This window comes from Myxine glutinosa, chromosome 9, assembly GCF_964187855.1.
Source record: "Myxine glutinosa chromosome 9, kmMyxGlut1.1, whole genome shotgun sequence".
NCBI classification, from domain to species: domain Eukaryota; kingdom Metazoa; phylum Chordata; class Myxini; order Myxiniformes; family Myxinidae; genus Myxine; species Myxine glutinosa.
Genome location: NC_136269.1, coordinates 69043632 through 69069232, shown reverse-complemented (window position 1 = coordinate 69069232; position 25601 = coordinate 69043632). Strand labels below are relative to the sequence as shown.

The 25601-nt window shown below is 47.0% G+C and overlaps 1 protein-coding gene across 1 annotated transcript in view; it reads left to right on the top strand.

Annotated features, from left to right (window-relative positions):
• The window catches only part of CAPN5 (calpain 5), a 60432-nt gene that overhangs the window by 12130 nt on the left and 22701 nt on the right, over positions 1-25601 (top strand). The window contains exons 2-5 of the mRNA XM_068129027.2: positions 9761-9892; positions 12432-12640; positions 13325-13517; positions 18604-18797. Of these exons, the coding sequence (XP_067985128.2) occupies positions 9761-9892; positions 12432-12640; positions 13325-13517; positions 18604-18797 (728 nt within the window). The remainder of the gene's footprint in view (positions 1-9760; positions 9893-12431; positions 12641-13324; positions 13518-18603; positions 18798-25601) is intronic.

The window sequence follows — 25601 nt, the reverse complement described above, 5'->3', positions numbered from 1 at the left end:
GAGTTTCTGCCGCAGTGCGGGATGCTGGACGGAATCGATCCCGCAGGTGACTTCGGACCATCTGCCTGTCCTGCCTTGCAGTGGTGACTCTTGGCCTCCCTGATCGAGGTCTGTCATCTGCAGAGTTGTGGAGGGTGTCTCTGTCCACCAGGGCCGATATCGTCTGGTGTGAACAGCCAAGGCGACGTGGCACCTCACGGTAGCTCAGTCCGCCTTGCAGCATGCCCAGGGCACGCTGCCGTTGATCCCTTGACAATCGTGGCACGTTGATTGAAATGCCCATTTTGCACTGGCCTTTTTAAAGCCAATATCAAGACATCACGTGCAGCTCTTTAAAATCATCCCGTACCCCTTGGCTAATCACTGACAGTCAAAACGGCTGTTCAACAGCTGTGCTATGAAGTGACCATTGAAGGTTCAAGTGACCATCCGTGACCGTTTTGTCTGACAGTGAGGACACTATTGTCCACAAATAAGTTCACACATTTACTACACGCAGTGTTATTGTTGATATTTAAAGGTTTCAAAGGTGGTAAGTTTCTTTTGCGTTTCAGTATATATATATAGTAGTACTTTTTATATTGCTCAAAGCAATATAAAAGTACACATTTGTCGATTTAGAGTTTGCACAAGGTTTTAAAAGCTGATACGGCAGATCGCAATCAGTGCTTTTTCTTTTTGTTGTTTTGTGTGTATGTTATCATGATTTGTGGCAGGTGTTGCGTATTTTGTATCTATAAAGGTTGCAGCTGTGTTTGTAGAAGATTAGCAGCTATTTGTATTTGTTTTATTGGAAGAGGCAGGGTGAGGCCGACTGGGTTATCGCTCCAAGTCGAGCGGTTAAGTCAGTTGGGCATATAATTGGGAAAAAGGGTATTAGAGAGTGAGATAATTGGGAAATAAGGAGAAGAGAAAAGATTACCTACAAATGGTCTGATAGATGCTTGGTGTGAGCCATACCAGAGATAGGGGAAGCAGAAGGTAGTCATTATTGTTGGAAGTGTGAGGAAAGTGAGTGCAGGCAGCGTTTATGGAGCAGTGAGTGCAGACAGTGTTGAGGATGCAGGTAAAGGTGAGGGTGCAGCTAGTGCAGGCAGTGTTGAGGGTGCAGTGGGTGCAGGCAGTGTTCATGAAGCAGCAAATACAGGCAGTGTTCAGGGAGTAGTGAGTGCAGTGTTGAGGATGCAGGCAGTGGTGAGGGTGCGGTGAGGTCATATCTCTTTTTTATCCTCCACAACTTTTTGAAATATCAAGCTATTTATCGTTTTTTTTTTGCTCTATCTTTCAATCGTGAAGAATCATTTAAAAACTTCTGAGATCCAGGTCTGGATCTGGATCTTTACCAAAATCTAATAATTTCATCCTTGTCACATATGCAATGTCTCCACGAAATTTCAGCTGAATCCGCCCACAACTTTTTGAGATATCCTGATCACAGAAGACAAACAGACAGACAGGGGTGAAAACATAACCTCCATCCACCATCGGTTGCAGAGGTAAGGAATGGAATTTGTTTAACGAAAGTAGTTAAATGTGTGGGAACAGTGGAAGAAGAGATGGTGGGGAGATAGAGGCATAGAGCATTTATCACACATTTAGAGCAGTCATCACTCTGTATCAGTATTTCTGAGCTGGTTGTAACTTAACTTTTAGACACGCAAAACCGTGTCCTCAAGATCCAGGCTGTGTGTTGGTACCTCTTCCACCACCAGATCACTGCAGCAAAGGGCTTCTATGACGCCATGGCACTGCCTCGATCTGTGAATTTCCGACCTGGATTTACATCAATGACAAATCCTCCCTTCTGGACTTGGAAATGACCAGCTGTACTGCTAATGTCTCCTGTTCTTCCTCCTCTTCAATTTGGTTCATCTGATGATGTGCTTGTGAGAGTCAGCATCTCTCTGGCAATTTTCAGAGAGCTGCCTCGGCGCCGGTGAGTCTGGCATTTCACTCAGGCAGATTGGCAGGGACCTTGAGCAGCCATCTCTCTTTAGGACTGGTCTTCTATCTATATCTGCCACCCCTGATATTATTCGGCCTGGAAACTCTTCCACAGAAACCTGCTCTCTCTTATTCACAGACAGATTTAACCCATCTTGCCTTCAGTTGTCCTACCCTTCCGCAACCCATGGTACACTAAATCCTGTGGTGAGACAGTTGCCTTGAAACAAGTTGCTCTCTCTTCCGAGAAGGTAAACCTTACCAACCGAAGGCAACCTTAGACCAAGACACAAAGCCCACAACCATTGTGAGTCCACTCTCAGGAGAGCCTGAAAACAACAGTTGGCCAACCTCAAGTTTGAACTTTCATAACCTGTCTCCTTCCTCAAATACCCGGTGGCACCCTGTCAAGTCTGTCTCCGTAGTATGCTCCACCTCGATCCCTTCGCTCATTTCAAATGGTACCACAGCTGTCTGGTCATGCTCATGAGAACGCCGAATGCCTCAATTCTGTGTTTGCTTCCAAATATTGCGTCCCAACCCCATGCTCCTTGTATCCTCTGCTCCTGGACTCGGTGTCTTTTTCACCTGAGAATGTGGAAAAGTTTCTGGCAACCCTAGACTCTGATACTGCAACTGTCCCAGACAGCATGAACTCACGTGTCCTAAAAACCTGCTCTGCTGCTCTTGCACATCCTTGCTCTGATCTGCAACTGTCCCAGACAGCATGAACTCACGTGTCCTAAAAACCTGCTCTGCTGCTCTTGCACATCCTTGCTCTGATCTGCAACTGCAGAGCCTGTGTTGTTTTGCCATTTTCAAATTAATCTCCTGCCCCATTGTGTGAAATGCCTGTCTATGCCAATCATTTTAAATCAGTATCTCAGGCTCATGAATAAGCTTGTGCATGCATCACGTGATGGCCAAGGACATTGGGAGATCTCAATGTACCAGCACTGTTAAAATGAATCGCAAGGACATTGGTAGACAATTGACATTCACATGTGGTGTATGAGATTAGTACGCACATTAGAAATGAGAAAACAAAGTGTATGGGATTTGAACTTGGGATAGAAGCATGATGAAAATGTCAAATAGGTTGACTCCAGAGACTTATTCAAGGTATGGATTCACGTAGATATTGTTTCATTATAACCTTAAAAAATCCAATTCATCGTATGTTGTAGAATATGAGATGACTTGCGTTTTTCTCTTCACACAACGGATAAATATATTGTTATTAACTGAATATTTTGAGGTCATCTCATCTCGATCTCGAAGAGATGTCCGGATGTCTGTCCGTCCATCCGTTAACTTTTTTTCTGCTTTTGCTGCTCCTCCATTGTCACTCGGCTGATTGTTCTGAAACTTGACACATGGACACAACACAGTAGTCCGCACAATCGCACAGGCTTCGATTTCTCGATTTCGGATCATGGGCGCTCCTAGGGGTCAGGGCTTTTTACCCCCTGAAGCTTCGGATCCCCACTCATCCCTTATTTACCAACCCATTGCTCTGAAACTCGAAACGGCCCCTTCTACTCGAGGGTCCACAGGATTGCTGTCTTCGATTTTTCGACTTCAGATCAGGGGGCTCCCAGGCAGTCGGGGGAGCTCGTGGTGGGAAGGGGCGTAGAGGGGGGAATTCGGGAGAGGTCTGAACTACAACCTCAAGAGATGACCGTCAGCCCTTTATTACTTTTTGGATGATGAAGGAAAATTTGTTGTGGAAGAGATCGACATAAGGTCCTGGAAGAGACGTTCTGCATCTGCTTGATTGATGGCGAGATGGAGAGGATGCAGTTAAAGTGAACTAAACAATCAGGAAATGTCTTTACGTAAACACTGGCATAGATAACACTGCAACAGCGACATCAATGATATCCTGCCAGATGTATGACTCTTCTTCCCCTGCCCTCACCCAGTGCAAACCCCATCGCCTGGTTATGGGATGTCTGTTTAAGGACTGTTTGTTTTTCCGCCCTCCTTGTAATGAAATTCCGACTGTTGTTCAATTTTTGCTCGTGATTATATCTACTTGTGGTTATTCTATTGTTCCGTTATCTAAGTAGCTATTTACCTGCCTTGTCATGACTGGTCATCGGCATAGCTGGTTATCTGGTCGATAATCCAGATGGTGGGATTACCTTGGCAAATCGAGTTCCATGAAATTACCATTAATTAATTATTTTTATGAAATTATGAAATTAATTATTTTTTTCGTGTACCATGAAATTTCCAGGTGTATTGTTTGTCGCCCCAACACTTTCGAAGGATCATAGACAGGCTGGCACGATATCGTGCAGGTATCACACTCACCTTTGAGCTGTCTTAGTCTGTGTTTGAAGCTCGACTCGTCTATAAACGATCACCTTGGTGTTTCGCATACAGGGCAAGGAATCGGTGTCCGCTGCCCATCGGAATAGCATGAAGCCAGAGCACTCGGCTGCCACCACTGCTTCTTGGTGGACGGTAAAGATACCAAGGTATCTTTCATGAAGAGTGGGCGAGTTATCGCAGGCACCCTGGACAAATTTCAAATTCCTGCTACCTCCATTCGAACGTCAGTCCTGGTCAGTTCGTGAAAGAGTCCTGGCCAGTAATCTTCCCCCATCCAAAACCTTGATCTCTTCTACTCCCGTTAATTCACCCCAAATCCACTTTTTTTTTTGGAAGTACCGACTTTTTTCTTTCCTGAAAGTTCCAGCAGTGTCCATGTGTTTTATACTTTCCTCCCCCTTCCCCGCCTTCCCACACCTCCTCCCCCCAAGTCCTCTCCCTCCCACAGATCTCCCGACGTCCCTGTTCTCTGCTGTTGTACTTGTGTGCTTCCCTCTCTCTCCCCATCTTGTCTCCCACTCCCTTTTTTGTATGTTTTGTGTGTCCGTTTATTAATTTATTTATTTTTTTGATGTTGGCTCTTACACGAGCCTCGATCTTGTATACAAAAAAAAAAAAGTTTAACCATAAACCTTCCCTGGTTGACTCGTAGAACGCAATATGTTGGGAACAGTTGGGATATTTAAAGGAGAAGATGGATTTTCTAAAGGCTTGTGGAAGAATTGGTGCACATCCAGTATTACTTTTACGATATGGATCGACATAAGGTGACTGGACAAATTGGTACATGATGTCAGAATTCTACCCTGGGGTCCCATCACCATGACCTCAGATTGGAACACCAAGTAGGCCAAACCTGGGTAAAAAAAATCAGCTTTCCATTGAAGGGCTTTACACATTACTCATGATTTCTGCAACATCAATTTGTGACGTCATTGTTATTTCAACAAAAGGATAACATAACACACAACTTTTGCATCTCCACTCGGCTGAGGGTGTGGTCCATGACTGTTTTCTGCCACGAGGTCTTGGCTTCAGACCCAGGGCTAAATTAACAGCTGTGCCTCCACACTTCTCAAGCAGTTACACATCATACCATGCCAAAATGCTCTGCTCAACAGGAACCCGCTCCCAACATTTGTATCCATCTTCTTCCTCCAAAACGCATGCTTATCCTCAGCTCCTCGCTAATATTCTCTAAATGCCACATTATTATGCAAGGCTGCCACGACTCAGCCTCAGGACAGTTTCTGGAATCCTACCTGTATACAGCAGCTTTATTTATTTATTTAAGTATATAAAGTTGCCTCTTGGCTGTTTTTGGCCAAGCGTTATGTTTATTTCGATCCAATGTAACTACCGAGATGCATTAATCAAAACGATGGTGGTTGCAAGTTGAGAAAACCGATGACCAGGCTCACTTGTAAAAATAACACACTTGGCCGACCTCACCTCACCCCTCCTCCAATCCCTGCTCCACCACATCCCTGTTCCACCCCATCCCTGCTCCACCCCCCCTTCCCCATCTCTGCTCCACCCCCTTCCCTGCTCCACCCCCATCCCTGCTCCACCCCTTCCCTGCTCCCCCATCCATGCTCCACCCTCCTCCCATCCCTGCTCCACCCCATCCCTGTACCCCCTCATCCTTGCTGCCCCACATCCCTGCTACTCTCCATCGCCGCTCCACCCCTCCTCCCATCCCTGCTCCACCCCTCCTCCCCTCCCTGCTCCACCCCATCCCTGCTCCACCCCACCATCCCTGCTCCCTCCCATCCCTGCTCCCTCCCATCCCTGCTCCACCCTATCCCTGTTCCCTCCCATCCCTGTTCCCTCCCATCCCTGTTCCCTCCCATCCCTGTTGCCCCACCCCCCATCCCTGCTCCCTCCACCCCATCCCCGCTCCCTACACCCCATCCTTGCTCGCTCCCCACATCCCTGCTCCCTCCCCACATCCCTGCTCCTGCCACCCCATCCCTGTCCCCCCTCCCCACATCCCTGCTCCCTCCACCCCACCCCTGCTCCCTCCACCCCATCTCTGCTCCCTCCACCCATTCCCTGCTCCCTCCCCACATCCCTGCTCCCTCCCCACATCCCTGCTCCCTCCCCACATCCCTGCTCCCTCCCCACATCCCTGCTCCCTCCCTGCTCCCTCCCATCCCTGCTCCACCCTATCCCTGTTCCCTCCCATCCCTGTCCCCCCCCCCCATCCCTACTCCCTCCACCCAATCCCTGCTCCCTACACCCCATCCCTGCTCGCTCCCCACATCCCTGCTCCCTCCCCACATCCCTGTTCCCCCCCCCCCCATCCGTGCTCTCTCCCCACATCCCTGCTCCCTCCCCATATCCCTGCTCCCTCCCTGCTCCCTCCCATCCCTGCTCCACCCTATCCCTGTTCCCTCCCATCCCTGTCCCCCCCCCCATCCCTACTCCCTCCACCCAATCCCTGCTCCCTACACCCCATCCCTGCTCGCTCCCCACATCCCTGCTCCCTCCCCACATCCCTGTTCCCCCCCCCCCCATCCGTGCTCGCTCCCCACATCCCTGCTCCCTCCCCATATCCCTGTTCGCTCCCCACATCCCTGCTCCCTCCCCACATCCCTGCTCCTCCCCACATCCCTGCTCCCTCCACCCCATCCCTGCTCCCTCCCCACATCCCTGCTCCCTACACCCCATCCCTGCTCGCTCCCCACATCCCTGCTCCCTACACCCCATCCCTGCTCGCTCCCCACATCCCTGCTCCTTCCCCATATCCCTGTTCGCTCCCCACATCCCTGCTCCCTCCCCACATCCCTGCTCCCTCCCCACATCCCTGCTCCTCCCCACATCCCTGCTCGCTCCCCACATCCCTGCTCCCTTCCCCCATCCCTGCTCGCTCCCCATATCCCTGTTCGCTCCCCACATCCCTGCTCCCTCCCTACATCCCTGCTCCCTCCACCCCATCCCTGCTCCCTCCACCCCATCCCTGCTCCCTCCACCCCATCCCTGCTCCCTCCCCACATCCCTGCTCCCTCCCCACATCCCTGCTCCCTCCCTGCTCCCTCCCATCCCTGCTCCACGCTATCCCTGTTCCCTCCCATCCCTGTCCCCCCCCCCATCCCTACTCCCTCCACCCAATCCCTGCTCCCTACACCCCATCCCTGCTCGCTCCCCACATCCCTGCTCCCTCCCCACATCCCTGTTCCCCCCCCCCCATCCGTGCTCTCTCCCCACATCCCTGCTCCCTACACCCCATCCCTGCTCGCTCCCCACATCCCTGCTCCCTCCCCATATCCCTACTCCCTCCCCATATCCCTGTTCGCTCCCCACATCCCTGCTCCCTCCCCACATCCCTGCTCCCTCCCCACATCCCTGTTCCCTCCCCACATCCCTGCTCCTCCCCACATCCCTGCTCCCTCCACCCCATCCCTGCTCCCTCCCCACATCCCTGCTCCCTACACCCCATCCCTGCTCGCTCCCCACATCCCTACTCCCTCCCCACATCCCTGCTTCTCCCCACATCCCTGCTCCCTCCCCACATCCCTGATCCCTTCCCCCATCCCTGCTCGCTCCCCATATCCCTGTTCGCTCCCCACATCCCTGCTCCCTCCCTACATCCCTGCTCCCTCCCCACATCCCTGCTCCCTCCACCCCATCCCTGCTCCCTCCACCCTATCCCTGCTCCCTCCACCCCATCCCTGCTCCCTCCCCACATCCCTGCTCCCTCCCCACATCCCTGCTCCCTCCCCACATCCCTGCTCCATCCCTGCTCCCTCCCATCCCTGCTCCACCCTATCCCTGTTCCCTCCCATCCCTGTCCCCCCCCCCCATCCCTGCTCCCTCCCCACATCCCTGCTCCCTCCCCCCATCCCTGCTCCCTCCCCACATCCCTGCTCCCTCCCCACATCCCTGCTGCCCCCCACATCCCTGCTCCCCCCCTCCCCCCCATTCCTGCTGCACCACATCCCACCTCCCATTCCCAGTTTTACATTCGACGTAAGTAACAAATCAAAGCAGGTTTTGCTCATAATGAATGCGAACCATCCAATTCGAATGCATCAGAGAGTTGACATGATGATACTGACAACATTTGATGACGTTGTAAGCTCCCGATGATGGCCGTGTTCCAGCATGTTTAAGATAGCCGCCACCACAATTTGAGCTGTGACTGTGATTTTATCCAGCACTTTAACCATTTTGGCCATTTCTGCAACGTGATGAACACGCTCTTTCAGCAGCTGCAGCCTCTGTGTCCCTGGATGTGAGATTTGTGGTTGTGGGTGGGCGTTAGGCCAGCCTGTGTTTTTGGCAGTGGGTGGCGAGACCAGATAACTACTTGGACAAGAAGCTGAGGCCGAATCGATGCAACAACAACACTTCCTTTTCATAATGTTCCACTGCGCGTTGTTTTTAACGTTGGGACTTTCTTGGTGGTGGTTATGTTTAAATCTGCGATATGCAGCTATAATACTGTAGTTGTGTTGTTTAAAATATTTCAGAATTCTGTTGATAATAACGCTCAACCAACGGGCGGGACACACTCGGTACGTTTCGAAAAGGCTTAAAGCCATCACCAGTCGGAGAGGTTTTCTCGATTTGACTGTCGATGTCCAACGTGACGTGAATGAAGTTCCACGTTCCCGAGTTGGATATTATGGACAACACTCGACACGTGTATCCGGGGGTTGGAGGGGAGAAGGAATAAATGGAGGAAATTCAAATTGAGTAATGGAGGGGAGGAGAGGTGCAAACAGGGGGGTGCAGAAGTTGGGGGGGATGTGGGAGAGGAAGCTGGGAGAAGCAGGAAAGAAGAGGTGAGGGAAGGGAAGTGGAATGTATGGGTCATAGTAAGGGTGGTGGGAGTAAAAAAAACAACTATATTGTGCATACATTGTATGTAGATCGTCATTACCTCCACCACCGATGGTGGACGGAGGTTGTGTTTTCTCCACTGGTTGTCTATCTGTCCATCTGTGAGCAGGATATCTCAAACAGTTATGGATGGATTCGGCCGAAACTAGGTCGACAGGTTGGGTTTGTGCAAGGTCGAACTGATTCAATTTGGGTGACGATTCAGTTATGGATCCGGATACTAGAATGTTCAAAGTGAATCTTCACCATTGAGTGAAAGGGCCAAAAACGATACATAGCAGGAAATTTCAAAAAGTTGTGGACGAGTTATAACAAAACTTGGTGGATGAGTTGGGTGAGTGACAAACACAACCTGATCAGATTTTGGTTCAAGTCTGGAACCAGATCCGGCCTATCAGTGGGATACAAAACGTTTTCAAGTGTTATTTTTTATTTTAGCGACACTTTTTCCAAGGGTAAAAAAACAACAACCCTAATACAATACTTCCCTTTGTGGATAATTATAAGTACGCATGGATGTGCATTGTAAGCTTTCCTTGGGCATGATGCAAGGTGGCGTGTCCATGTGTCCTGCTGGAGAACGTTTGGTACTGCCGCACAGTCAGTGTGAATTTGGTTGTGCCATCAGGAACTTTGTGATGACCCTCGACTCTTCGTTGAAGGGATCAGCTCTCATGATCTCCAGCAGGGGCAACTGGGTAACTGCTGGTTCGTGGCGGCCTGCTCATCACTAACCTTGAAGGAGAAGCTCTGGACCAAGGTGAGGGTGTCTGAATATGATAGACCAATCAGACTTGTATTGTACTCTTATACTGAGAAATATATATATATATATATATATATGTATGTATGTATGTGTATGTATATGTATGTATATGTGTGTATATGTATGTGTATATATATGTATATGTATGTATATGTATATGTATAATGTATATGTGTATGTATATGTATGTATATGTATATGTATGTATATGTGTATGTATGTGTATATGTATGTATATGTATGTGTATGTATATGTATGTGTATGTATATGTGTATGTATATGTATATATATATATATATATATATATGTATATATATATATATATATATATATATATATATATATATATATATATATATATATATGTATATATATATATATATGTATATATATATATATATATATGTATATATATATATATATATATATATATATATATATATATATATATATATATATATATATATATATATATATATATATATACACATTAGTTTCTGCACGTGTAGACAGTAGGGTGGTCCAACAATTTGAAGATTGGATTTTAATTTCCCCACAAGCCTGCCCCTATTCCTATTGAAGAAAGTAGTTTGTGGTGAAAACTTGAGCTTGATTGGACAATATTTAGAGGTTGCTCAAAATGTTGACAAATGTTAATGAATAATAAGATACAGAATTTTTAGCATCATACATCAATTCATAGGTAATTATCTATTTTCAATTACTCAAATTATTTATTATTGTTGGCTTGCACTTGTCTTCAATGGTATGACCAAGAGATTGTGCAAAAGCACTGGCCACAAACATAGCACGCCGATCTGAGAGATTTACTCTGTCTAGAGTTGCCACTATTGCTGGAGTGATCACCTTGATAGGAGCCTTTTTCGCCTGTTTGGCAGAAGATGGACTTTGGAGTTTGAATTCATTGTCCCCTGAATCGGAGCTTTCAATCTCAGACTCATCATCATCATCAACCACAGCCGATGTTGATGGAACAGATTGCATTGCTGTTCGAGTCTCAGCAGCATGTTTCTTCTTTCTTTTATCTTCATTCTCAAGCCTGATACGCTTTCTGTTCTCCTTCACTGCCAGAGTGTTGGCCAGAGATCCCATACGTGAACTTGAGGGATCCTCACGCTGCATGATAAGGAATGCTTTGTCTTCTTTATTCGTCATTTTCTCAGAAGTTTCGGGAACTGAGCGGCGTGCTGACGAGGAGGGGAGTGTCGTTGAAGCTGAAGGGAAAGGTGTATGCTGCATGTGTGAGAAGTGTTATGATTTATGGGCGCGAGACATGGGTAATGAACGTAGAGCAGCAACGAAGGCTGGAAAGGGTGGAAATGCGAATGGTTTGGTGGATGTGCGGAGTGTCGTTGAGAGAGAGGAAGACAAATGATGAATTGCGAAAGATGGTGGGAATAGAGCCTGTGATTGATGCTGTGAAGAGGAACAGGTTGAGATGGTTTGGTCATGTGTTGAGGAAGGATGAAAGTGACCGGTTGAGAAGAGTGATGGAAATGAATGTACAAGGACGTGGAGGATGGGGAAGACCGAGAAAGACTTGGCTAAAGATGGTGGAAGAAGAAATGCGGGCAAGGGGATTAACAAGGGGAGATGCAGAAAATAGGGCAAAATGGAGAAGATTGTCATGGGGACCGCAAGGCTAACCCCCACTCTGGCAGGGAAAATGGCCTTAAAATGCATGTTGTTGTTGTATTCGTCATTTTCTCAAGCGCATCATTTGGTGAGATATCGAAGAGGGATTGAAGATCATCTTTGAACATCTGCTCCTTCACTCTATAGTTTTCGAATGTCTAGGTTCTATTTTTCTTTACCAGTTTGTAGGCATCATACAACTTCAAAAGTTGGTGCTCACAGGAATCTACTCTCTGCACTGGAATTCGTGCTTTCTCCCAGTATGCACACACAGCTTGTACACTAAGTTTGGCACTTTCACGAACTGCGTGGTGTTCTTGTATGTGATGGTACACCATTTTCTGCAATGTGTGTCCTTTGGTCGGTGGTCCCCCACATATTATTTCCTTTTCAGACTTGCCCAGCAACCAAACTGTGGAAGAGCTGCGAGTTTCTGCCATCTGAACAAAACAGGATAAATTAAAGATGTTATTTTTTGAGCAACCTCTAAATAAGTTCCTATTGACCTCATATTTGGTTGATATGATCTTTATAAACATAGGAAAAACGGCAGCCTTGTGGAGCATGGATTGTTAATAGTATTAAATATTACATGCATCTGTGGACCACCCTAGTACACAGCAGCCCTCACATGATGCAGGTTGGCGTCAATGCCCGCACACCTGATTATTAAAGTGATGAGATTGATCTGCTGCCACAGGATGTGGTGCACTGTTCATGGCTTGCTGCTCAGATCTTTGGACCTTGGTTTCAAGGCAAATGGGAAGCTAGATTGAAATAGCTGATAAACGAGTGTTTTTAGGGTGATTCCTGTAGAGGAGTTCTGATTTCTGAGCATTACCAGTGTTTGTCGATCCTGCATATCACAACGCACAGGTTATTCCAGATTACAAGGTGCAGGAATGGGACCCAGAGCACCCGGAGATTTACTGTGGAATTTTTCACTTTCGCTTCTGGAGATTTGGAGAATGGGTGGACGTGGTCATCGACGACCGGCTTCCCTCCCGGAATGGCCAACTCTTGTATTGCCACTCAAACGCTCCAAATGAATTCTGGTCGGCCCTGTTTGAGAAAGCGTATGCCAAGTGAGGACATGCCCAAACTTGCTCCACTTTGATAAAAACATTTACTCAAACAAACTTCACAAACAATTCGTCACTTAAATGTGCTATTTTTACTTGCTCACCTGCACAAACGTGCACCTTAGCATAATGCCGTAAAGCAAAACCTTATCTTGCTAAACACACACCCAACTTGAATGACGCTCGGTGGAGCGGGTACCTCCGCCAGGCTGAACAGTTTACGTTTTGTATCCCACTGATAGGCCGGATCTGGATTTGGACCTGAACCAAAATCTGATCAGCTTCTTCTTGTCCCTCGCCCAACTCATCCACCAAGTTTTGTCAAAACTCGTCCACAACTTGTTCAAATTCCCTGCTATATATCGTTTTTGGCCCGACATCTCAACGATGAAGAATTGCTTAAATATTCTCGTATCCGAATCCAGATCTTGACCAAAATCGAACCAATTCGTCTTTGTCAGACACACAACCTGTCCACCAATTTTCATCCGAATCCGTACATAACTTTTTCAGATACGCTGCTCACAGACAGACAAACAGTCCACCTTTGGTGGCGCAGGTACTAATGTTGTATTTTCTCTCGAGTCTGGTGGGGGAAATATGGAGGAGGGGTAAAACTCGATTTCTGTCTACCTCCCCCACCATACCTTTTCTTGTCCCCATATGCACATCCACCCACACCTGCAGGCTAGCAGGTTGCTACGAGGCACTAGACGGAGGCAATACGGCTGACGCACTCGTTGACTTCACTGGTGGCGTGTCCGAATCCATCGACCTGCAGGAGGGAAGATTCTCCCAGGACCAGGAGGTCTGTGACAAGCTCTTTGCCAACATGGAGAAGGCCTATGGTCGAGGTTCTCTGCTCAGCTGCTCCATTCGGGTATGTTGGGGTCGGCAATGAAGAAACGGGTTCTTCTTTTTCAACACATGATTATGTTGGAGGATTGTAGATGTTGAGGGTTAGAGGTAAAATTGAACAACTTAAGTGCATGTGCATGTGCATGTGTGTGTCTGCACGTGTGAAGGTGAGACATAACTGAGAGACAGAGATAAGTTGGAATTCCTTATTTATTTTGTTACATTCCAATATTCTGGACTACAGTATACATATATTAATTGTCATCATGTCCTTAGACATTTTAAAGCCAATAAATAAGGGTTGTTCAGCAAGTCCCTGCTCCCTCCCCACATCCCTGCTCACCCCCATCCCTGCTCCCCTCATCCCTGCTCCCTCCCCCCATCCCTGCTCCCCCCCCATCCCTGCTCACCCCCATCCCTGCTCCCCTCATCCCTGCTCCCCCCCATCCCTGCTCACCCCCATCCCTGCTCCCCCCCATCCCTGCTCCCCCCCATCCCTGCTCACCCCCATCCCTGCTCCCCTCATCCCTGCTCCCTCCCCCCATCCCTGCTCACCCCCATCCCTGCTCCCCCCCATCCCTGCTCCCTCCCCCCATCCCTGCTCCCCCCCATCCCTGCTCCCCTCATCCCTGCTCCCTCCCCCCCATCCCTGCTCCCCCCATCCCTGCTCCCTCCCCCCATCCCTGCTCCCCCCCATCCCTGCTCCCCTCATCCCTGCTCCCCCTCATCCCTGCTCCCCTCATCCCTGCTCCCCCCCATCCCTGCTCCCCCTCATCCCTGCTCCCCCTCATCCCTGCTCCCCTCATCCATGCTCACTCCATCTCTGCCCCTGCCCTCCCCTCACTCACCCCTAATCCCCAGTGCTGAGGTTCAATGCCTTGACACTTGTGAATGTGCGGTTTGCTTTCCTCGTGTTTCTTATCGATCCCATCTCATCGGTACAGTTGTCTGTTTTATTAAGCAATTGCCCACAACTGGTGTCAATGGGTGGGAAACATACTCAGGTCTTAACTTGGAAAAAACTACAAACAACTTCACTGTACAGAAATAACCTCCATGACCGAGGGTGGACCGGGGTCATGTTTTCACCCCTGTGTTTGTTACCTTCGCAAAAGCGGAAGGTTATGTTTTGATCGCTGTGTATTTATTTGTATGTCTGTGTGTGTGTGTGTATGTTATTCGCATAACTCAAAAAGTATTCAACCGAATTGCATGAAATTTGGTGGGATGATTGGTTATTATACGGGACACATTTGATTAGATTTTGGGAGCAATCGGGTCAAAGGTCAAGGTCAAGGTCACGAAAAGGTCAAAATCGTATTTTTACCAAGTACAGAACAGTAGCTGCGGCGAAGGTATGCGCTCTACCGAGTGCCCGTTCTAGTTTGCTTATTTGTCTGTCCGTTTGTCTATCTGTGAGCAGGATATCTCAAAAGATTTTGGACGGATTGGGCCCAAATTTGGTGGACATGTTGGGTGTGTGCGAAGGACAAATTGATTAGATTTTTGGTGAAGATCCGGATGTATTTTTAAAGTGATTCTTTATCACAGAGAAATAGATAATGATTATGAAAGCACAGCAGGACATTTCAAAAGATGGATGGATTATGAAAAAACGAGGTGGATCGACTTGGTTAGGTGGCGAGAACAAGCCGATTCGATTTTGTTTGGTAAAAAGATCCAGATCTGGCCCATCAGTGGGACACGGAACCTAACCTGTTCAGCCTGGCGGAGGTGTGCGCTGCACCTGCACCGAGTGCCTGCGTTCTATTAATGTACTTTTTGTTTTCACTGTATGTCGTCACATGCTGTTTCCATGTTGAGATGATGTGACTGAAATGTATAATGCTGTATTCGCCTCTCCACAAAGCACGTGCATTGCATTGCAAAGAACACTCGTGCACACCTGCACGAGGTGTATTTAAAATTTAATCCCAACATTGCATTTCTTGTGCGTTTTAAACTTTAATCCTATTATTTCATATCCACTAATGTGCACCCAGGTATGTCTTACTATGTCGAACACTCTATGTCTGAGTGCTCATAATCGTGGGAATGCAAGTGAAAGAAAATCAATAAATGGAGCTTTTACTCATGGGAATACACCAGGGGTGGTATAGTAGCACTTCAGGAATTAGAATAGGGAGGTATGTGTGGGCCTTAACCCTGTGTGTTTAACATATTCCCATGTCTTTAGCTTTGGTTTTGGTAAAATGTCCCAAAAAATCTTTCTTCAGACTGCCTCCAAACTTCCAGTGAATTGTTATTTTTAAAGGAACATTAAACGTCTTAAGGTCTTTGAGAGGTCTTTGCAGATATATACACAGTCCATTCAGAAAGTATTCAGACCCCTTCACTTTTTTCACATTTTGTTATGTTGCAGCCTTATGCTGAAATCGTTTAAATTCATTTTTTCCCTCATCAATCTGCACTCAATACCCCATAATGACAAAGAGAAAACAGGATTTTAGAAAGTTTTGCAAATTTTTAAAAAAGAAAAAACTGAAATATCACATTCACATAAGTATTCAGACCCTTTGATATGACACTTGAAATTTAGCTCAGGTGCCTCCCATTTCTCTTGACCATCTTTGAGATGTTTCTACACCTTGATTGGAGTCCACCTGTGGTAAATTCAATTGATTGGACATGATTTGGAAAGGCACACACCTGGGTATATAAGGTCTCACAGCTGACAATGCATATCAGAGCAAAAACCGAGCCATGAGGTCGAAGGAACTGTCTGCAGAGCACAGAGGCAGGATTGTGTCGAGGCACAGATCTGGGGAAGGCTACAAAAAAATTCTGCTGCATTGAAGGTTCCCAAGAGCACAGTGGCCTCCATAATTCTTAAATGGAAGAAGTTTGGAACAACCAGGACTCTTCCTAGAGCTGGCCGCCCGGCCAAACTGAGCAATCGGGGGAGAAGGGCCTTGGTAAGAGAGGTGATCAAGAACCCGGTGGTCACTCTGGCTGAGCTCCAGAGATCCTGTGTGGAGATGGGAGAAACTTCCAGAAGGACAACCATCACTGCAACACTCCACCGATCTGGGCTTTATGGCAGAGTGGCCAGACGGAAGCCTCTCCTCAGTGAAAGACACATGAAAGCCCACTTGGAGTTTGCAAAAAAGCAGCTAAAGGACTCTCAGACTGTGAGAAACAAGATTCTGTGGTCTGATGAAACCAAGATTGAACTGTTTAGCCTCAATTCTAAGCGTCATGTCTGGAGGAAACCAGGCACTGCTCATCACCTGCCCAATACCATCCCAACGGTGAAGAATGGTGGTGGCAGCATCATGCTGTGGGGGTGTTTTTCAGCAGCAGGGACTGGGGGACTGGTCAAGTTTGAGGGAACAAGGAACGGAGCAAAGTACAGAGATATCCTTAATGAAAACCTGAAACAGAGCACTCAGGACCTCAGACTGGGCCGAAGGTTCACCTTCCAACAGGATAATGACCCTAAGCACACAGCCAAGCCAACACAGGAGTGGCTTAGGCACAACTCTGTGAAGGTCCTTGAGTGGCCCAGCCAGAGCTCTGACTTGAACCCAATCGAACATCTCTGGAGAGAACTGAAAATGGCTGTCCACCAATGGTCCCCATCCAACCTGACAGAGCTTGAGAGGATCTGCAGAGAAGAATGGCAGAAAATCCCCAAATCCAGGTGTGCAAAGCTTGTCGTGTCATACCCAAGAAGACTCGAGGCTGTAATCGCTGCCAAAGGTGCCTCAACTAAGTACTGAGTTAAGGGTGCCAATATTTTTGGCCACGACTGTATGTAAAGTAGTGGAAATTTCATCCTTTCTTCCTGTGTGCCATCAACTATTTCTATCCTTTTGTCGCTTCTCTTCTGTCCAAGCTCCTTTCCTTATTTTTCTCTTTCCTCCCACATTACCCCACGCTCCTCTTTCTTATGCTTCCACATTGTTTTTTTTCTCCATTTCAACTTGTCCAGGAACTACTTCCCTCCTCCCATCTTGTGCATGTGCAATAAGTAGACCCCAGTACCCCCAACAATATTACCTACTGGAGAGGTACCCGTGTACGCATGGGTGGGACCCAATTTTATGAAAATTTCCATCCACCTTAGGACACCTGCTGGGACCCCAAGAGGTTCCACATAAAGTTTGGCAGGTCGAGCCCCAAAACTGAGGAAGTAATTCAGGGATGGACGGACGGACGGACAGACACTTCCGCTTTGTTATACAGATGCTGTAAGAGAGCCATTTGTGTGTCTGTCTGTGTGTCACCATTTTTCTCAGAGATGACCAGACGGGTCCTCGTCAAACTTTCAGAGGTTAATGAGTGAGTGTCGGGGAGTGTTTTTGAAAAAGAAACAAACTTTTTTGAAAATTTAAAAATATATAAAGTTGATATTTTATGGATTAAATATAAATAAAGAAATAAAAATAAAATAAAAAGATTTGATTTCTTCGAAATGCCAACAGGATTAGAACGGCACCGGGCAATGCCGGGTACCCCTGCTATTGTTAGATATGGTGACTCGGCTCACCTGTCCTGAAGTATCAGACCTCGCTGTAAATATTGGTGTTTAGTGCAGTGCCCTGTGGTGATCCAAGTTGTGGCTGCCCGGGGCTTTCCATCATGGCTCTTTGCCAGGAACATTAGCAGAAGAGGCAGGCCAACCTTGGCAAGCCTTGTCCACTGGGGCACTCTTTGTCGTTTTTTGTGTTGTACAAACTTTGAAATGAAACTTCTAACTTTGTTTGCTGAGGCAGTATCTCTCTCTTTTTGCTTTATTTATGAAATAGAGATTTCAATGATAGTTTATGTCATTGCTTTAATCATTTTAGTTCACTTACACCATTTGTCGACCATCTCATAACAAATAGATAATTTCTCAGTTTTGTTCTGTCTTTGCTCATCCTCCTTTCTTAATTGTTTTTCTCTCCTCACTCATTCTTTTCTACTCCTCCTTTTCCTCTTCCCTCTCGTCCTTGCCTCCCCCTCCCCTCTCACTCATCCATTCTCAGCCTCCTCCTGTGCCTCTACCTCACCCACCCTCTTTCTTTTCCACACTCATCCTCATTCGTCCACCAGCTGCCCTCCTCCTGACATGAATACTCGTTTCTGTCCGTTGCTCGCAGGCAACATCGGCTGACGAGATGGAAGCGCGCACACCCACTGGCCTTGTGAAAGGTCACGCCTACTCTGTGACAGATGTGCGACGCGTTCGACTTGGTCAGGGTCTCATTGCCTTCTTTAAGTCTGAGAAACTGAACATGATCCGCATGAGGAATCCCTGGGGACAAAAGGAGTGGACTGGACCATGGAGCGATGGGTAAGTGGGTGGTACGCACTCGAGCAGAGAAAGAGATGTATTACTCCAACGTAACAAAGTGGATAATTCCTCATCCAGAATTTTTTTTTTTTTTTTTGTATACTGAATCGAGGCTCGTGAAAGAGCTAACATTTATTTCACATACAAATCAACCAGACAAACAAAATATACAAAAAGAGGGAGCGGAAGACAAGATGGGGAGAGAAGGGGAAGCACACAACCACAACATTTGAGAGCAGGGAGAAGTGTGGGAGGGAGAGGGCTTGGGGGCAGGAGGCGTGGGAAGGGGGGGGGGGGGTGGGAGAAGTATAAAACACAAGGGGACCGAAATTAGCGGGGGTAGAAGAGATCAAGGTTTTGGATGGGGGAGGAGGATAAGAGATGGTGGTGAACAGCTGTTTTAAAGACCTGGAGGGTGGAGTGGGATTGAAGAGAGTGAGGGAGTTTGTTCCAGAGGCGGGAGAAAAGAGGCATGAAGGAGTGAAGGTGAGCAGAAAGTCTTGATTTTGGCAGTTTAACAATAAGAGGGTTGCAGGCAGAGCTTGTGCGACCTGTAGGAATATTTGGGGGACAGAGCCCAGAGAGGGCTGGGGGGGGCAAGGCCAGAGAGGAGTCGGTAGAAGACGGAAAGACCACCAACCTGCCTGCGGTGAGTGAGTGAAAGGCCCTTGGAGTTAGCTTCATCGCGGGAGATTCCAATGATTCTGAACGCTTTGGTTTCAACAGCGTGAAGACGGGCTAGGTGTGAGGCAGGAGCACCAGACCAGAGGGGAGAGCAGTATTCCATAGAGCTGCGGATGAAACCCTTGTATGTGGTGAGGAGCTCAGGTGTGCCAAGGAAGGACTTCGCACGACGGAGGATGCCCAGTCGGCGACTGGCTTTGGAGGCCAGATTTGAAATGTGGTTTTCCCAGGAAAGATCATGGCAGATAGTGAGACCCAAAAGCTTGAGTGACAGAACTTCTTGGAGAGGATTATTCAGAAAGTGGATGGGAGGGTTTTCCAGTCGGTCTTTTCGGAGAGACATCGTAAGAGTGTGAGATTTGTCAGGATTGAAAGATATGTTCCACTTGTTTGCCCAGTCTGTGATTTTGTCCAGGTCTGCACAGAGTGAGGAGGCTGCAGACTGCCGATCTGAGGGATGAGGAATGGAGCGACAGAGAGTAGAGTCGTCAGCAAAGAGATAGAGAGGATTTTCAAGAGAGTCAGAGAGATTTGATATGTTCTGATTGATCAACTCGCTTCTCAAAGCGCTGCAGTGGGAGGCAGGGACAGACAGAGTGCTGAATGAAATTCCACTTCCGAGCAAAGATGAAAATAATCAAATAATCTCAGACTCGATATAAATTACAATTATAAATTGCAGGAATAATATATATTCGGGATAATTATGACCCAAATTTCAGTTGTAATTGAGCGCAGTTTTACAACATATCTTGGACTAAAGGTATCACATGACGGGACGCGGAGTTTGTGTCGAAACAAATGTAACATTCTGAGCAGAACCTCCAATGGTGTCTCCTGCATTGGACTTACAAAATGCCAATAGTGACACATCAGCAATGGGATATCCTCCCCAAAGAGGTGAGGCCTATTCAATTGAATTCAGGGTTTGTTTTTTCGAGTTTTTCTTTTAGACTCCATTGGCCCACTTGAAAACCACAGGTTTAAAATGAAGAACGACTGCGAAGATGAACTTTTATTTCCATCCTAAAAACAATGACTATGGTAAACATGGATACATGAGGCCATCTAACGTGATATCACAAATGTACTTGTTTTCTCTCCACTAATTGTTAGTTAGAGAAACTTAGTCGAAGTTGATGCCATATCCCTTTTATAATTAATTTTGGTATCCCATTTAATCGAGAGGCATGGAATTTGCCGGGGAACCCATACCCGGCCGACTCTTTTTGAGAGTAGATTATTTTCCCGTCCAATCTAAATGTAGACGGAACACCCGGCTTCACATCAGCCCTATTTGAAATCGACATGTTTTCGAATGCACTGCCCCCTGCTGGGATTGCAGAAACATATGTGCATGAAACAGCATCACACGCATCTGAAACAGCATCACACATACATGAAACAGCAGCACACATACATGAAACAGCAGCACACGTACCTGAAACAGCAGCACACATACATGAAACAGCAGCACACATACATGAAACAGCAGCACACGTACCTGAAACAGCATCACACATACATGAAACAGCATCACACATACATGAAACAACAGCACACGTACCTGAAACAGCATCACACATACATGAAACAGCAGCACACGTACATGAAACAGCAGCACACGTACCTGAAACAGCAGCACACGTACCTGAAACAGCATCACACATACATGAAACAGCAGCACACGTACCTGAAACAGCAGCACACGTACCTGAAACAGCAGCACACATACATGAAACAGCAGCACACGTACCTGAAACAGCATCACACATACATGAAACAGCATCACACATACATGAAACAACAGCACACGTACCTGAAACAGCATCACACATACATGAAACAGCAGCACACGTACATGAAACAGCAGCACACGTACCTGAAACAGCAGCACACGTACCTGAAACAGCATCACACATACATGAAACAGCATCACACGTACCTGAAACAGCAGCACACATACATGAAACAGCAGCACACATACATGAAACAGCAGCACACGTACCTGAAACAGCATCACACATACATGAAACAGCATCACACATACATGAAACAACAGCACACGTACCTGAAACAGCATCACACATACATGAAACAGCAGCACACGTACATGAAACAGCAGCACACGTACCTGAAACAGCAGCACACGTACCTGAAACAGCATCACACATACATGAAACAGCAGCACACGTACCTGAAACAGCAGCACACGTACCTGAAACAGCAGCACACATACATGAAACAGCAGCACACGTACCTGAAACAGCATCACACATACATGAAACAGCATCACATACATGAAACAACAGCACACGTACCTGAAACAGCATCACACATACATGAAACAGCAGCACACGTACATGAAACAGCAGCACACGTACCTGAAACAGCAGCACACGTACCTGAAACAGCATCACACATACATGAAACAGCATCACACGTACCTGAAACAGCAGCACACGTACCTGAAACAGCAGCACACATACATGAAACAGCAGCACACGTACCTGAAACAGCATCACACATGCATGAAACAGCATCACACATACATGAAACAGCATCATACGCATCCTAAAGAGCAACAGCATCACACATACATGAAACAGCATCACACATACATGAAACAGCATCATACGCATCCTAAACAGCAACAGCATCATACATACATGAAACAGCATCACACGTACCTGAAACAGCATCATACGCATCCTAAACAGCAACAGCATCACACATACATGAAACGGCAGCACACGTACCTGAAACAGCATCACACATGCATGAAACAGCATCACACATACATGAAACAGCATCATACGCATCCTAAAGAGCAACAGCATCACACATACATGTAACAGCATCACACATACATGAAACAGCATCATACGCATCCGAAACAGCAACAGCATCACACATACATGAAACAGCATCACAAGTACCTCAAACAACAGCACACGTACCTGAAACCGCATCACTTGCATATACCCGCACAGTGTTCAAGTCTATACGGGAGGGTCTTGCCGTTCACGGGGAGGCGGGGCAGAGGGAGAGGGGAGGGGGGGGTTACGTTCTTGAAAAACGTCTATTAATTACATACTATTGGAATGGAACCTTTTAAACCTTCCAACCCTTCAGACTGATGAGACCCTTTAGACCTTTCTCGAGGTCATTCAGAATTTTGCTATTATAACTACCTGCCAACTCATGTAAATTAAGATTGAATGTAGGTATCAGAGTAATTTTCGTTTTGGAAACATTTATGAAAACAGCGAGGAGCATAACAAAGTATTTAACAATGCAGAGCTTCGCCAGGGTATATGCAGTATATTACATTTTTAAATCAAAATTTATAACCCGTATCATTGGGTGTCATTGCTGTGTAAAGCTGCGAACATGTATGATGTAATATTTTTAAAATGCCTTGCAATGAAAGATATGGATTATAGGAGATCTCGATGTGGACAAACACACCGTCAGGGAATGGACAAGGCTAACAGGACATAATCCACATTCAACATCTAAAATCAATTTGCGGTTAAAATATAAATAAAATGTAGCTATTAAGCATGGGCGAGGACAACCCAAACATATAGGATTTCTAAAGTTTAATCGTGAACAAGAAGGCAGTGTCATGAATGTCTGGCAGGACAAATAAAGTGCTGACAAGATGGCCCAGCAGTGGTATGCACACTCACCTCCAAGCTGTCTCGCCTGGGTTTGAATCCTGATGCAGCTATAAACTGTCATCCCGGTGTTCACAGACCGGGTGATTCATCAATGTGTGCCGTCCCTTGGATGGACCTTAAACGGATGTTCCCCTCTGCCAGAATTTGTTGGTGGACGTTATAGATCCCACTGTGTCCTTCGCTAAGAGTGGGCGAGCTATCGCCGGCACCATGAACAAATTACAAATTGCTTCCCTAGCTAGCAGAGGGCATTATATCAGCGGCACAGCCACGCCCTCAGCCAATGATGCTGCACTGCAGCTTTGTGCTGCAAACAAACGAGGAAGACGTACAAAGAAAGAATCATCATGATCGTAAAACTTCACTTCCCCAACACCACACGATAACCATGGAAACCGGGCCACATACAGCACCCCACAGTGCATTCTAAATACTGGAAGCACCTGCTCCCTCAGGGAGCAGCCAGGGGGGTTATGTTATTATCCTTATTCAAACGTGGAATTCAAAATACCTCTCGCTGTGTTATTTGAAACATCTCGCTGCATTGGAAAATTTACGGAGAGGATTGCTGCGCTGTAAAGGGTGGGGCTTGTAATACCCTCTCTCACCTGTAGGTGGTGCTACACGATACACATTTATGTAGAGAATTGTCATTCCCTCCCCTTCCCCAAGATATTCGGAAAAGATAAAAACACCCCTACGCACTAATTGGGGTCATGCTGATCCTATGCAGCAAGTCTGGATGTAATCGGCCCAGAACTATAAACTATGTTGTGATTTGGCTCCTTTTGGAGGAGCATTGCAAAAAACAAACAAACAAACAAACACACAACCACATATCGATCCATGAATTATAGTAAGTATACTTGCACAGTTATGCTAAACTCTTAATTCTTAACCATAGAAGAAAATACGTCCTATTGTAAAAAGTAAACTTCTGCTGTCTTCTGCTGTCTCAACAATGGATGGAGGTCCTTAATGCCAAACAGGAAATCAGAGCTGTCTCCCTTGACATATCACGTGCCTTCGATACAGTCTGGCACCCCGCTCTGCTCACCAAACTCTCCTCCTATGGTATCCATGGAAATCTCCACGCATGGCTGGGCGGACTTCCTCTCTAGTCGTAGTCAACGTGTGGCCCTGAATGGTTTTCTCTCATCTCCCCTTCCTGTTCTTGCTGGAGTTCCCCAAGGCAGTGTTCTGGGCCCTGTGCTTTTCTGGTGTTCATCAATGATCTCTCCGACTCTCTGGAAAATCCTCTATCTCTTTGCTGATGACTCCACTCTCTGCCGCTCCATCCCTTAGATCGGCAGTCTGCAGCCTCCTCACTCTCTGCAGACCTGGACAAAATCACAGACTGGGCAAACAAGTGGAACATGTCTTTCAATCCTGACAAATCTCACACTCTTACGATGTCTCTCCGAAAAGACCGACTGGACAACCCTCCCATCTACTTTCTCAACAATCTTCTCGAAGAAGTTCTGTCACTCAAGCTTTTGGGTATCACTATCTGCAATGATCTTTCCTGGGAAAACCACATTTCTAAGCTGGCCTCCAAAGCCATTCGCCGACTGGGCATCCTCCGTCTTGCAAAGTCCTTTCTTGGCACACCTGAGCTCCTCACCACATACAAGGCTTTCATCCACAGCTCAAGGGAATACTGCTCTCCGCTCTGGGCCGGTACTCCTGCCTCACACCTAGCTCGGCTTCACGCTGTTGAAACCAAAGCTTTCAGAATCATTGGAATCTCCCGCGATGAAGCTAACTCCGAGGGCCTTTCACTCACTCACCAGCAGGCAGGTTGGTGGTCTTTCTGTGTTCTACCAACTCCTCTCTGGCCTTGCTCCCCCAGCTCTGTCTGTGCTCTGTCCCCCAAATATTCCTACAGGTCGCACAAGATCTGCCTGCAACCCTCTTGTGGTTAAACTGCCAAAATCAAGACTCTCTATTCACCTTCACTCTTTCATTCCTCTTTTCTCCCTCCTCTGGAACAAACTCCCTCACTCTCTTCAACCCCTCTCCTCCCTCCAGGTCTTTAAAACAGCTGTTCACCACCATCTCTTATCTTCCCCCATCCAAAACCTTGATCTTTTCTACCCCCATTAATTCACCCCAGATCCACTTTTTTGAAATACCAACTTCTTTCCTGGAAGTCCTAGCAGTGTCCGTGTGTTTTCTACCTCTCCCACCTCCCACCCTACTTCCTACGCCTCCTCCCCCCAAGCCCTCTCACTCCCACAGATCTTCCGATGTCCCTGCTCTCAAATGTTGTACTTGTGCCTCTCTCCCCATCTTGTCTCCCGCTCCCTTTATCATATGTTTTATGTGTCAGTTTGTCTTTTTGTGATCAAGGTTAGCTCTTACACGAGCCTCGATCTTGTATGCAAAAACAAAAAACAAAAAAAAACCCAGACCCCCCAAAGGGGCAAATTTT